This window comes from Abramis brama (assembly GCF_963993115.1).
Source record: "Abramis brama genome assembly, chromosome: 25".
In the NCBI taxonomy this organism is placed as follows: Eukaryota; Metazoa; Chordata; class Actinopteri; order Cypriniformes; family Leuciscidae; genus Abramis; species Abramis brama.
The window spans coordinates 28,697,334-28,712,894 of NC_139987.1; the positions used below are offsets into that span (position 1 = coordinate 28,697,334).

At 38.9% G+C, this 15,561-nt stretch overlaps 1 protein-coding gene across 1 annotated transcript in view; it reads left to right on the forward strand.

Moving 5' to 3' along the window:
• Positions 1–4,717: 4,717 nt before the first annotated feature.
• LOC311076082 (NHL repeat-containing protein 3-like) overlaps positions 4,718–15,561 on the forward strand; it is an 82,513-nt gene continuing 71,669 nt past the window's right edge. Inside the window, exons 1-4 of the mRNA XM_084103963.1 lie at positions 4,718–4,971; positions 5,891–6,040; positions 8,322–8,472; positions 13,563–13,763. Of these exons, the coding sequence (XP_083960089.1) occupies positions 4,882–4,971; positions 5,891–6,040; positions 8,322–8,472; positions 13,563–13,763 (592 nt within the window). The 5' untranslated portion in view covers positions 4,718–4,881. The remainder of the gene's footprint in view (positions 4,972–5,890; positions 6,041–8,321; positions 8,473–13,562; positions 13,764–15,561) is intronic.

Below are 15,561 nucleotides of genomic sequence, written 5' to 3' on the forward strand. Positions count from 1 at the left end.
CTCATAAACCTGCTGGATCTCCACTGTGAACACACACACACACACACACACACACACACACACACACTCTGAGTCTCATAAACCTGCTGGATCTCCACTGTGAACACACACACACACACACACACACACACTCTGAGTCTCATAAACCTGCTGGATCTCCACTGTGAACACACACACACACACACACACACACACACACACACACTCTGAGTCTCATAAACCTGCTGGATCTCCACTGTGAACACACACACACACACACACACACACACACACACACACACTCTGAGTCTCATAAACCTGCTGGATCTCCACTGTGAACACACACACACACACACACACACACACACACACACACACACACACACACACACACACTCTGAGTCTCATAAACCTGCTGGATCTCCACTGTGAACACACACACACACACACACACACACACACACACACTCTGAGTCTCATAAACCTGCTGGATCTCCACTGTGAACACACACACACACACACACACACACACACTCTGAGTCTCATAAACCTGCTGGATCTCCACTGTGAACACACACACACACACACACACACACACTCTGAGTCTCATAAACCTGCTGGATCTCCACTGTGAACACACACACACACACACACACACACACACACACACTCTGAGTCTCATAAACCTGCTGGATCTCCACTGTGAAACACACACACACACACACACACACACACACTCTGAGTCTCATAAACCTGCTGGATCTCCACTGTGAACACACACACACACACACACACACTCTGAGTCTCATAAACCTGCTGGATCTCCACTGTGAAACACACACACACACACACACACACACACTCTGAGTCTCATAAACCTGCTGGATCTCCACTGTGAAACATACACACACACACACACACACACACTCTGAGTCTCATAAACCTGCTGGATCTCCACTGTGAACACACACACACACACACACACACACTCACTCTGAGTCTCATAAACCTGCTGGATCTCCACTGTGAACACACACACACACACACACACACACACACACACACACACACACACACTCACACTCTGAGTCTCATAAACCTGCTGGATCTCCACTGTGAACACACACACACACACACACAGACACACACTCTGAGTCTCATAAACCTGCTGGATCTCCACTATGAACACACACACACACACACACACACACACACACACTCTGAGTCTCATAAACCTGCTGGATCTCCACTGTGAACACACACACACACACACACACACAGACACACACTCTGAGTCTCATAAACCTGCTGGATCTCCACTGTGAACACACACACACACACACACTCTGAGTCTCATAAACCTGCTGGATCTCCACTGTGAACACACACACACACACACACACACTCACTCTGAGTCTCATAAACCTGCTGGATCTCCACTGTGAACACACACACACACACACACACTCACACTCTGAGTCTCATAAACCTGCTGGATCTCCACTATGAACACACACACACACACACACTCTGAGTCTCATAAACCTGCTGGATCTCCACTGTGAACACACACACACACACACACACACACACACACTCTGAGTCTCCTAAACCTGCTGGATCTCCACTGTGAACACACACAGACACACACACACTCTGAGTCTCATAAACCTGCTGGATCTCCACTATGAACACACACAGACACACACACACACACACACACTCTGAGTCTCCTAAACCTGCTGGATCTCCACTGTGAACACACACACACACACACACACACACACACTCTGAGTCTCCTAAACCTGCTGGATCTCCACTGTGAACACACACAGACACACACACACTCTGAGTCTCATAAACCTGCTGGATCTCCACTGTGAACACACACACACACAGACACACACACACTCTGAGTCTCATAAACCTGCTGGATCTCCACTGTGAACACACACACACACACACACACACACTCTGAGTCTCCTAAACCTGCTGGATCTCCACTGTGAACACACACACACACACACACACTCTGAGTCTCCTAAACCTGCTGGATCTCCACTGTGAACACACACACACACACACACACACTCTGAGTCTCCTAAACCTGCTGGATCTCCACTGTGAACACACACACACACACACACACACTCTGAGTCTCATAAACCTGCTGGATCTCCACTGTGAACACACACAGACACACACACACTCTGAGTCTCATAAACCTGCTGGATCTCCACTGTGAACACACACACACACACACACACACTCTGAGTCTCATAAACCTGCTGGATCTCCACTGTGAACACACACAGACACACACACACTCTGAGTCTCATAAACCTGCTGGATCTCCACTGTGAACACACACAGACACACACACACTCTGAGTCTCATAAACCTGCTGGATCTCCACTGTGAACACACACAGACACACACACACTCTGAGTCTCATAAACCTGCTGGATCTCCACTGTGAACACACACACACACACACACACACACACACACACACAGACACACACTCTGAGTCTCATAAACCTGCTGGATCTCCACTGTGAACACACACACACACACACACACACACACACACACACACTCTGAGTCTCATAAACCTGCTGGATCTCCACTGTGAACACACACAAACACACACACACACACATTCACTCTGAGTCTCATAAACCTGCTGGATCTCCACTGTGAACACACACACACACACACACACTCTGAGTCTCATAAACCTGCTGGATCTCCACTGTGAACACACACACACACACACAAACTCTCTGAGTCTCATAAACCTGCTGGATCTCCACTATGAACACACACAAACACACACACACACTCACTCTGAGTCTCATAAACCTGCTGGATCTCCACTGTGAACACACACACACACACACACACACACTCTGAGTCTCATAAACCTGCTGGATCTCCACTGTGAACACACACACACACACACACACGCACATCATCTGATCACACACATCCGGACTTATCCAAAATGCAATAAAAATGAATAAAAACCTACACTACCAGTCAAAAGTTTGAGGTCGGTAAGATCTTTAATGTTTTTAAGAGAAATCTCTTCTGCTCACCAAGCGTTTATTTGATTAAAAATACAAAAAAATCCAGTAATATTGTGTAATATTATTCCAGTGTAAATCAGTTGTTTTCTATGTGAATATACAGTAAAGTGTAATTTATTCCTGTGATCAAAGCTGAATGTTCAGCATCATTACTCCAGTCTTCAGTGTCACATGATCCTTCAGAAATCACTCTAATATGATAATTTGATGATCAAGAAACATTTATGATTATTATCAGTGTTGAAAAGTTCATATTTCTGTGGAAACTGTGATACATTTAATTTTCCAGGATTCTTTGATGAATAGAAAGTTCAAAAGAACAGCATTTATCTGAAATAGAAGCTTTTGTAACATTAAACACTATCATTCAAAAGTTTGAGGTCAGTAAGAATTTTTATTTTTTTGTGGAAAAGAAATCAATACTTTTTATTTATCAAGAAAGAATTAAATTGATCAAACGTTACAATAAAGACATTTACAATGTTTCAAAAGATTATATTTCAAATAAATGCTGTTATTTTGCTTAACTTTCTATTCATCAGTTGTACTTAATTGTACTGCTGATTTACAGCTGATTTACATTACAATAATATTTCACTGTATTTTTGTGTGTATTTTTAATCAAATAAACGCAGTCTTGGTGAACAGAGACTTCTTTTAAAAACATAAAAAATCTTACCGACCCCAAACTTTTGAACAACAGAGACATATTTTTTAAAAACTGACAAAAACACAACAAAATGACAAAAAATGGTAAATTTAAGCGAAACTATGAAAGTATCTTAATGTTTCTCATTTTAATTGAGTTTAAATTAACTCTTTCCCCGCCAGCATTTTCTCAAGATATTTGACATGTGTGTCAGCAATACTTCCATCACTCGCTTCTTCTTCTCCTCCTCCTGTGTGTGGATCAGGAGTGTACTCTCAGGAGATACTGTACTCTTACTGTACTCCTTCAGGAGATGTGTAATAGCGCCCCCTGCTGTATAACAGTGGAAACATGGAAAGCTGGAATATTCGGTCGATGGCAGGGAAAGAGTTAATGTACTAAAAAAAAAGTTATTAAAAACTATATTAGACATATAAAAACACTTCTAAAAATGACAAAAACACACAACTAAATTACTAAAACATTAACTGAAAGTAAAATGCATACCGAAAATGAAAAAATGAAAACTGATTTATAATATTAATAAACGCTATAATAGTATCTTAGGCAGTATCATCATCTTCTTCATGATAGAAACTAAAAGGCCAGTTTGATTTTGCATAATATAAATTATCCACAACAGCCAAAACAAACACTGGAACATATTATTTCCTCATTAGTTTGATGTCTCATATTTTGGCTTATTATTAGACCTATAAAGCTTCTGTTTCACATATGATATGCAAATTTATAATTGCATGATGTTTTAAACTACAGAGCTTTGATCATAAAACTGAGCATTTGAATAATATCTTACTAAGACATTATTGGCAAATACTGATATTTAAATGCGTTTTATGTGAGTATCTGCTCTACTAAGATCTCATCAATTTACATTACAAGCATCAGATTTTCACATAAATATCAGCATTTGCAGCGAATTACATTTTTTTTTTTGCTCAGTTTGAGTCTGAATAAGATTGAGCTGGGATTTTTTAACCCTATATATTATTATTATTATTATTAAGATGTTTTTCGATCGCATGTGACGTCACCGCACCGCTGTCAGTGTGAACCAATGAGGTTAGAGGAGTCGTCATGTGATCAAAACAGGAAGTGCTGCGCCGCTGGACTGGAGATGATCGATTATTATTAATCTCTATGAGAAAGCGTAATTACTGCTGTTTAATTGCTGTTGCCATGGCATTACTCCTCTTCATCATGTTCATGTGTGGCGCCATCGGCTCTCACGTGAGTGTTCAGGGTCACCGGAGATTAAATATGAAACGTGTTATTTCAAAGTATACCATAGTATATATCCATGTATGGTGTTACTATGATGTATTTAGAGTAGTGCTATGGTAGCTTCTAAATGTTTTTGTAAGTAGAACAAACAAACTAATGAATACCATAAGAATACCATAGTATATATCTAAAAATAGTGTATTACTATGGTATATTTAGTAATATGGTACTTGTCTGTGAGCCGAACAAACAAATAAACTGATGAATGCTATAAGAATGCCATATACTCTGGTAATACCATGGTGTATTAGGAGGGTTTAACAATATATCGCGATTCAAAAATTCATCAATATGTAGACGGTCGTGGATAATGATGTTTATAATTCACCCAAAATAAAATTTATGTGAAGAAAAAAAATCAAGTTCACAGAGTTTTAGTGTAGGTATGCATTAAACAACTATATATAATGTTGAATATAATGTATAATAATGCAATGGGGGAATATTAGTGTGTCCTGATAATGCCAGATGTCTGATGTGTTACCAGTGAAAGTGTCCGACATTACTGTAGATATATCTAGTCAGTGACAGAGATCCAGCATATTCATCTACAATAATCCTGTATTTTCAGCTTCAGGATCATGAATATTGTTATTCTGGCGTCTCTATTGTCCTGTGCTTTGGGTTTCAGCACCGAGTCCATCCTGTTCATTTACACACACAATAAAAGATCAAATTTAGCATTTTAATCAAATCACTTGGAGTACCGCAATAATTCAGTATGAATTATCGCAACAGTTCAGTATATGTATCGAATCGTGACATGAGATTATCGTTACAACCCTAGTTATTAGTAAATTAATGTTTTTAATTATTATTATTATTATTATTGCTATTAGTAAATGAATGTATGCTGTGTTTCCAGATCGCGTCGCGATCTCACGCGGACTTCCGGGTTTCCGGGCGCGCGCTTTATAAACTGGACACTTCGTGGCCCAGAAACCCCGAGCTGTTCACCGGTCAGGTGTTCGCAGTGGCTGTCAATCACCTGAGGGGGCGTGTCTATGTGGCGCAGGTGAGGAGCACACACACTTCTGACCTGAGCTCGACACACACTCACTACTGAGGGGAGAAGGCAGAATTACGAGATAAGATTCAGTTATTTTAGTATCATTATTTTAGGATTCATGTTTATATTTTCCATTGTTATTTCACATGCAATTTCAGTTTTAGTAATAATATTTTGTTTCTGTAATTTTTAGAAATGATTGTTTTTTATCTTTTTTTTTTTCATTAATTTTGTACATTTTTATTAATTCTATATATTTTAATTAACTTTTATTCTGGTTCTATTTTGAAAATTAGAAATGTTTCCTTGGCAGCTAGCTGAAGTAAAATAAGTTTAAGGGTTTTTTATATTTAGGGGTTCGAGTGTGAAGTGCTGAGACTCTATTGGACTCTCTAGTCTAGGTCAATAATTTAAAAAAAGTTGATCTTCTGCATGGGTGTGTCTATAATAGGGTCACTTCAGTATGTGGGCTTGACCAAGTGCACCCGAAAGCCTGTAACTCCTCAAGGCATGCTCAGAAAAGTAAATTTGACTTATGACTCTAAACAAGAAGACAAACTTGTACAGAGATCTGGCAATAGGTGCCTCTATAACAGTTAAAAAGGTGAAAAATATTATATTCCTATGATAAATTCACTGAAATTGCTGTTATAACCACCGGGTGGCAGCAGAGGACCACTCATCTCTCTTTCTGCTCACTAATATAGTTCTTTTCACAGGTTTTGCTTCTGGATTCACATTTAGACTTTATACAATTATTATAATTACATTAATAATCATATTTTTTCATTTGTAGTGAAATATCATTTTGCAATTAAATCACATTATGATGACAATAAGATAATGATGTAAATTAAGGGAAGTCCTGTGGCCTGTTGCTCAAAGCGGGTTTCAGTGATACCCAGGTCTGAGATCAGTTTCAGCAAACTCTGTTTTTTTCGGGCTCGAGAAGGCGGATTAGTTTTTAGCGGTGTTCATCGCCATGGTAACTTACGCTACACGGCTAACGGTGCAGGCTTTATTCTGGGTTAGAGATTGCAGAACCAAACTGGACCAATCAGCTGTGAGCAATCTGACATGTATCTGTAAGCCACGCCCCCTGCATCTCTCGCTCCAAATGCAGCAGTTTATAGTGAAAAACCATAGAGACAAAATATCTCTTCTTTTGCTGCTAATTATTTATTACATTAATATTAAATTCATATAATTATATTAATTGACAAGTAATATTATTTTTGCTGCTAAATCAATATAAATATAATACATGCATTCATATATAATGCTTTTAAACATCGTGTATTCATTTGAGCTCTTTGTGAACTAATAAGTATTTGGTCTATTTCTTTGATTCACATCATGCACTGACATAGTCAGATATTTTCTGTTCAGCTGCTACTCAAACGTTTATTCCTGCCTTATAAACGCTTTTAATTTCATAATAATTTTCCAAATGATCTCTTAATCTTCAGAAGAGAAGTGAATCGCAAACTCTAGATCAAGCCTGAGTTGACCGACACCGTTTCTACAGAGCTTTGTGAGACGGCTGAACCTGATCTAACCCAGGATAGACTCTAAACCGGCTCTGAAACTCTGAGTTTGTGCAACAGGCCTCCAGATTAAGCATTTTCTTATCTATCGTTTATTCCAATCTATGTCTATGTCTGAAACATGAGAGTGTGTGTGTGTGTGTAAGCACATTTAATGGAGTTAACATGGGAAATGTGCCTTGCTTTAGTGGAGATTACTGGTGGAAAACTAAAGCCAGTGAGTGTCCTCTGCTGCTCATACTAGCACATGCGTCATCTACTCTCTAACGCAGATGTATAGTTCATACATAGACAATATAATATCACTATCATACAATTTACAATCACATGTCAGTTCTTCACATTTCTATTGAAGTGTCAGTTTTGACAGTTGTGCTCATTATGATTAATGTGGTGTTATAAAGCATTTTATTACCGTATCTGTATCTACAACACAGTGTGTGTGCATGTGTGGTATTATAATTTAACCCTTTCGTTGCTGTGTGTGTGTGTGTGTGTGTGTGTGTGTGTGTGTGTGTTAAGCGTATTCTCCATTGTGAATGTGTTATGGTGTTATGTGTTTACGCCCAATGGTTAGACAGCGTCACATTTGGAAGATGCAAACTTGCAATTATGAGTTTATAACTTGACATTATGAGACAAAAGCCACACAAAGTCAGAACTCCATCATTCGCAAGGCTTGATCCTGATGTGTGTGTGTGTGTGTGTGTGTGTGTGTGTGTGTGTGTTTCTCCGGGCAGAGAGGCGAGAACATCCCGAAGGTCCTGGTCTTCAGCACGGATGGAGAGCTCCTGCAGGCCTGGAACACCAGCTCTCTGGAGATGCCTCATGGGATGTTCCTGGCCAACGCCTCGGCCGATCCGACGCTGTGGATCACAGATGTGGGGAACGGTGGGTTCTGGGCTCCTCTGGTCTCGTTTATAAACCTGTGTGTGGGATCCTCAGTATAAGAGTACGTGCGCTGAAAGCCTAAACTGTCGTACGGCAGCAATACTCTCAGAGTTATAAAAGCGTGCATACGCCAACGCCAGATTCCCAGATTGTAGCACCCTCAAGGATCAACGAACGCACGATGTAGAGTCATAAAACAGGGTTTATTCTGGTCTTGACAACCCGTGAGAACTGCTCACAAAAGAAAACAACATAAAAAATAAAACCAAGATATCAGAGCTTGTTCTTATCTTATCTTATCTTGTTCTTATGTTACAACTTCGTTGATAAGACATTAATCACAGAAAAAAACATTTAAAGAACACGAACCTCGTGAGCTGACATCCCGGAGGGGGCTAAATAATCCTTTATCTTCTTCTCTATCTTCTTTCTCTCTTATTTCTTAATTTTATATAAAATTTTCACGTTTCTTTCATTCTTATGCTGGGTACACACCAAAAGATAATCGGGCTGATTTTGGGCCGATTTCCCTCTTCTGACAATCCTAGCTGTGTCCCGATTATCTTGATGGTTCAACAGATTATCTTATCAGATTTTCCCTTGGTGTGAGGTGTGTTAAGAGTTTCCGAACCTGCTCGGAAGAACGTCGGAGCCGCTCCGATCGTGAATCGTAAATATTCAACATGTTTAATATTTACGATCAGAAATCCTGATGTGTGGGGGAAACCCCGAGGACAAACGCGCGCACGTTCTGGAGATTATCACGTGAAACAAAACAATATCCAATCAGAAAGCGAGATGATGGAAGACAGACACGGTCATTCTCACTCACACACACACACACACACACTTGCAGGAAGCTGAGTGTTAAGATTTAATATTCATAAGTGTAAATTTGGAGGAAACAAGCCTTTGTTTTTCATTTTAAGAGCAGAAATTTTACAATACCTAAACACAATATTGAGTTTGAAAAATAAGAAAGCTGCAAAGTGCGTTTCAATCTGTAAACATTCTTAAAAAAATTTGTTTAACTTTTAAGTTTGTCACTGTTTATGTACATGTCTTTTTATGTTTGTTTATCGGCTTTACTCTTTGTACCCCCCTGACTGTAATTGTAATTCTTAAAATCAATTTAAAAAAGAGGGATTAAATATCTTTTTCTAAAGAGACAATAAATCCAATAAAGAATAAATAAAGACAATAAAGAATGAATATATTTCTGTATAAAAGGTTATATATAGGCTAATGGTGGGTACAATGGGGTTTTTTTCACGTGAATTTTATGTGCAAATCATTCCAAACACTATATCGCAATTTCTTCCTGCATATCTTCCACCATGCTTATTCTGAAGTCTCACGAGATTTTGCGAGATTTCCTGTGTTCACAGTCGAGACTCTGGTTGAAAATCTGTTAGTGTGTGGTGTGCTGTCTTTGTCATATCATGGCACACCACACACACTATAGGAGCAAAATGCTTAAATCTAGGATTTTTTGTCCTCGTGTTTGTGGTCTATCACATTTTGAAAATCTTATAAGATGTAAAACATCTTCTGGTGTGTACCCAGCATTAGTGGAGCTAACCGGCAGCTACAGCCTGCAGATAGCATGTGTCTCAGCAAAATGGGCTCGGGCAGAAACCCAAACATAAACAATTGTACCCGCTATAATCTACCAGTAGATGGTGCAAAAGAGCACGCCTGGACACAGCTCAATGGGACATTAAAGGGTTAGTTCACCCAAAAATGAAAATTCTGTCAGTAATTACTCACCCTCATGTTGTTCCAACCGCGTAAGACCTTCGTTCATCTTCGGAACACAAATTAAGATATTTTTGATGAAATCTGAGCCTTGTCTCACTCCTCCACTGGCTTTCAGAGGGACCGAAACTTGCTGGCCCAGAAAAGTTATTAAAGAGATCGTTAATATAGTCCAAGTGACTACAGTGGCTCAATCTTAAGTTTATCAAGTGACGAGAATACTTTTTGTGCGCAAAAACAAACAAAAATAACGACTTTATTCCACTATTCATTTCCTTCTCTCTGGGCCTCGTAGTGTTTTTGCGCTGCGCGTCTGTGTTGCACGTCATCACGCATCACACACATGACCCGCTTCGGCCAATTGTGAGCCTACGTGGTGACGTGCAACACAGACGCGCTGCGCAAAAACACTACGTGAACCAACTAGAGGCCCAGTCAATATCCTGGCGGCCGAGTTTTGAACATATTGTAGTTTGTTAAGTGTGGATTTAGAGACTCCGGCTAGAAGGGCGTTACAGTAATCTATCCTAGAGATGACAAAGGAATTCATCAGCTTTTCAGCTACTGAGAAATTTAGCATAGGACGTAATCTTGCTATATGTCTGAGGTGAAAAAAGGATGATTTAACTGTACTCTGAACAAAAGAATCAAAAGAAAGCCTAGAATCAAAAATGACTCCAAGATTCCTCACTTTAGATTGAGTAGCGATAACAAGCAGTGATAAGTAGTGATAACAAGCATTTAGTAGCCGATCCTCGCCTTGTTTTTCAAATATTCTAATATAAAATACATTTCAGAGAAAGTTTTTCGCAATCTTTTCCACTGGCCAAATAGTATTTTTAATTGCTTTATATTTTTAATGAAAACAGAAAGGCCTTATTGATCATATTTCCTCAGATCACGAGTTCTACTGTTATCATGCGCTGAGTGAACATTAAAGTCCAACTGAAATCAAAATGGACCCCATTTACTTTGTTAGCGCATATTACTAGTCTTGTGGTGAAAAAGTAATCCGTGCAAGTTAATACACAGAAAAAAAATTGTTTGCCGTCGTAATCTTTAATCAAAGTCTGAAAAGTTACTTCCGGTCTGGAATGGCATTCCTTTTCTGATGATGTAGGTTTGACGGCTTGGGTTGGGAAATGCTTAAGCACTCCTCAAACCGTTAGTCTATGGCAAGCCATTTTAACATTTAAAAGCTAGACTGGATATGTGTTGCAGATATCTGTAATTCAGTTTTGCCTAGTCAAAAAGAACATTTCAGATATCCGCAACTACATTCTTCCTATCCATAATTGTAATTTCAGATATCCACAAAGACATTCTTCCTAGGACAAATGACATCACTTTTGCCATTCATTTGTATAGGGTTTATCATTACAGATATCTACAATTCAGTTGCAGATATCCACTATGTGAATTATGGATATCTGCAATTGAATTGTAGATATCTGTAATTCTAGTTTGAGATATCTTCAATCTGATTCTGACTAGTCATATCTCCAGTTCAAGATATCTTTAATTAACCTCAATTCAAGATATCTACATGTTCCTTTTCAGATATCTTAAATTAAGTTTTGACTAGGCGAAATGACGTTGTAGATATCTGTAACTGGAGTTATGACTAGTCAAAATGGCGTTGTAGATATCTCAAACTGGAGTTAGGGATAGTCATAATTTAATTGTAGATATCTATTATCAAGTTATAGATATCTTGAAATGAATTTTGATTAGAGATATCTGAAATTTGAGATATCTGTAACTTTTATTCTGCCTAGTCAAAATGTAATTACAGATATCTTGAATTAGAGTTTTGACTAGGCCAAATGATGTTGCAGATATCTGTATGCATGCATCACACTTTAGGCGGGAGCAGAGCGTGTTGTTCAAATCGCACCTGTTAACTGTTAACTTTAATTAGCACTGATTAGCACATGTTGGAGCAACCAGAGTTTTTAATCGTCTTTTTTCATGCTGTTAGATACTGTTTCAAACTGAAAAAAATTAATAAAAAATAAGAAGTAATCTGAACTAAGAACTTTGTTTCTCATCTAAGGAAGTTAATGTTATTGTACTTTCAAGAATAGCATGCATGTAAGCATCTTTATTAAAGTGAATTAGTGTGAATCTTTTTCACGCATAAATCTTATGGCAACAACAACCTTTTAAGCATGAACATAAACATAGCATTGTAAAAATTATTCGATTTTTTTTGTATATAAAAAACATTTTCTGGTGTTTTTTTCGATTACAGCCAACGCCATGCCTGCTTCTTTCTTCTTCCATTCATAGAAATAAGGAAATTAACCCACTTTTTCTTTGATTATGGCGGGGAGGGGAAATGGATATGTAAAATAGAGCAACGTCATGCACAATAATTTGCACTAGTCATAATGACGTTTGAGATATCTTTAACTTTCATTCTGCCTAGTCAAAACTGAATTACAGATATCTCTATCTGTCGTTTCGACTAGTCACAATTACGTTACAGATATCTTGAATGACAATTCCAACTATCCAAAATGTAATTACGACTAGCCAGAAAGACATTGTTGATATCTACAATGTTAATTTTGGATAGTCAAAATTTGCTTTTAAATGTTAAAATGGCTTGCCATAGTAAGTCTGCTATGAGCAGAGATGGAGAGGAGGAGCGCTAGAGTAAAACCCTGCCCTCTGTTCAATATTCCGTTTCACTGGGAAATACGTCACAACACTGGAGAAAAGTCGTTTGCAACTTCCGGTTCACGCGAACATTAACACACATCACGCCTCAGAAGTGTTCAAAAGCAGCGCATCCACTACTAATATTACTATTTATTAGAATATAAGAATTTTTGTATCTTCTCTGTTACGATTTGATGTAATTTAAGTGTTTAACTCCATTAATGAGAATGGCATATTTAATCTAAAAGTGTAAAACAGAGTTTAAATCATTCTTTTATTTATGTAAACTGTTATTGTGAACATCACTGTATTTATGGAAGCTTGTTTCCGTCACAAAATAAAAAAAATTAAATGATAATTGCGATTTTTTTATCTCACAATTGCGAGTTTACATCTCGCGATCCTGACTTTATTTCTCAGAATTGCGAGATGTAAACTCGCAATTGTGAGATAAAAAGTCGCAATTATCTCTTACAATGTTTTATTCTGTGGCGGAAACAAGCTTCCATAGTATTTATGATTATGACTCATAATGAATATTAAAGTGGTTTTCCTTCATCAGTTCCTCAGATCTCCATCGGTGTCGTTAAACTGCTCTGTGTAAAGCTCTGTGTGAAGCGCTGTGTGAGTGTGTGAGTAACGCTGACTGGCTCTCTGGTGTTCAGGGCCGCTCGGACACACAGTGAAGCAGTATTCTCCCACCGGGAAACTCCTGCAGGTTCTGGGATCCCCCGGGAAAGCCGGATCTTCTCTCAGTCCGCTTCAGTTCGACCAGCCGGCAGAAATCTTCATCCACAGCTCTGGAGAAATCTACATCGTGGACGGAGACGGCGGCCTGAACAACCGGCTGATCAAACTCTCTCCAGGTGAGAAGCGGATCATGTGGAGACGTGTGTGTGTGTGTGTTACAGGGTGGGAATTATGTAATTTTAGGGGCAAGGCCATTTGGCCTCCACCTTTTTTTTTTTTTTTAGGGGCACCAAGGCCATATGACAGGGCACAAAGGCCATCGTACAATTCGATGGTTTTCCCATTCAGATTGATAGCATAACATCCTAATTTGGAATAAGACATGGATTATGACTTTAAAAAACAAAACAAAAAAAAAAACATTTTTTAATGAGAGAGAGAGCGCCATTACATCCAGAAGGTATACACCCTCACACAACAATAGAAACAACATAAATGCCAATAAAAGCATTCAGAAACACCACAAATGCCAATAAAAGCATTCAGAAACACCACAAATGCCAATAAAAGCATTCAGAAACAACACAAATGCCAATAAAAGCATTCAGAAACAACACAAATGCCAATAAATTAATAATTTCCTGCATTGTCGAACGCTCTTCTTCATGTGTTTCAAATATGGACTATAATGTTCAGTATAGCGCCCTCAGGCTGCTGGTATGAATTGAAAACACAGCACATCAGTATACAGCGCTCATAATGATTACATCGACGCATTTGGCTATAAATTCAATAAAATATTATTCCTGTCAATAGAAATCTGATGTAAACTGAGAATATATCAATATTTCTCCAAATCTGCACACTTTTGAGCTAAAAGCCGTGAGGGACGTTGTTTTGTGAATCGCTTTCATGACGACAGCACAGGAGTTTTTTATGAATGGGAGCGTCTGACGCTCATAATTCATATTAAAGGTATCGACTCATTTTTGCATTTCATAACTCCTGACACAAATTAAGACATAACTGTCAATATAAATTTCTCAGAATACAATAGTGGTCAAATACTGAAACGTGAGTCTTATATCTTTTTAATGATGTAAGTTATAGTTTGTCAAGGTAATAACATTAAATCTTGTAGTAACTTTGAACTATTAAAAAAAAAAAAAAACGCTTCAGTGCGCCGACGCCGTTACCTCTGGAACCTTGCATAGGGCCCTTTTCTGAAAAGGGAACTTATCTACTAGCAAATAGATTTTGATATTTTTAGGTCAAACCGTTCTTGTCTGTCAGTCATATAATGCAGGTCTATGGTCAGGGTCTCAAAGAGCATCCACAGAGTCCAAATTAAAACAATTCCCCATCGTCCAAATTAAACAATTCCCCATCGTAAGTACACATTGATGGCCTAAGACACGAAACGAGCGGTTTGTGTGAGAAAACGAACAGTATTTATATCGTTTTTACCTCTTGTAACACAGCGACGTCCAAGTGATCTGAGGGCGCCCGCGCTTCCTGCTGTGTGACGTGTGCGCAGACTGGTGCATAGATAGACATATAGATTTCGCCTTGGCTACGGCAGTTCATGAACGAATGCCGTAGCCAAGGCGAAATCTAGTGTATATATCTATGCACCAGTGTCGACAACAGAGTGTCGTTCTTCTGTTGGTGCTGACGTTACATGCTTCTTGCACTGCTGTTTTGATGCGTGAGATCATCGATGTGATTATGACACTGCACCTGCGCGAATCCACAAACTAATTGAAGTTCAGAGACTACTTGGGTGGAACTTGGACAGGGCCAGGGCACACAGGCCACTGTGGCCGTACGATGATTTTTTTTTCACAGGGCATGAAGGCCAAAGTGTAGGGCAACGGCGGCCATGGCCGCGTGGCCGCGGTATAATTCCCACCCTGGTGTGTTATCTCTGACACGAGAACATCTCGTCTGGATCACACACACATGTGGCTGTAA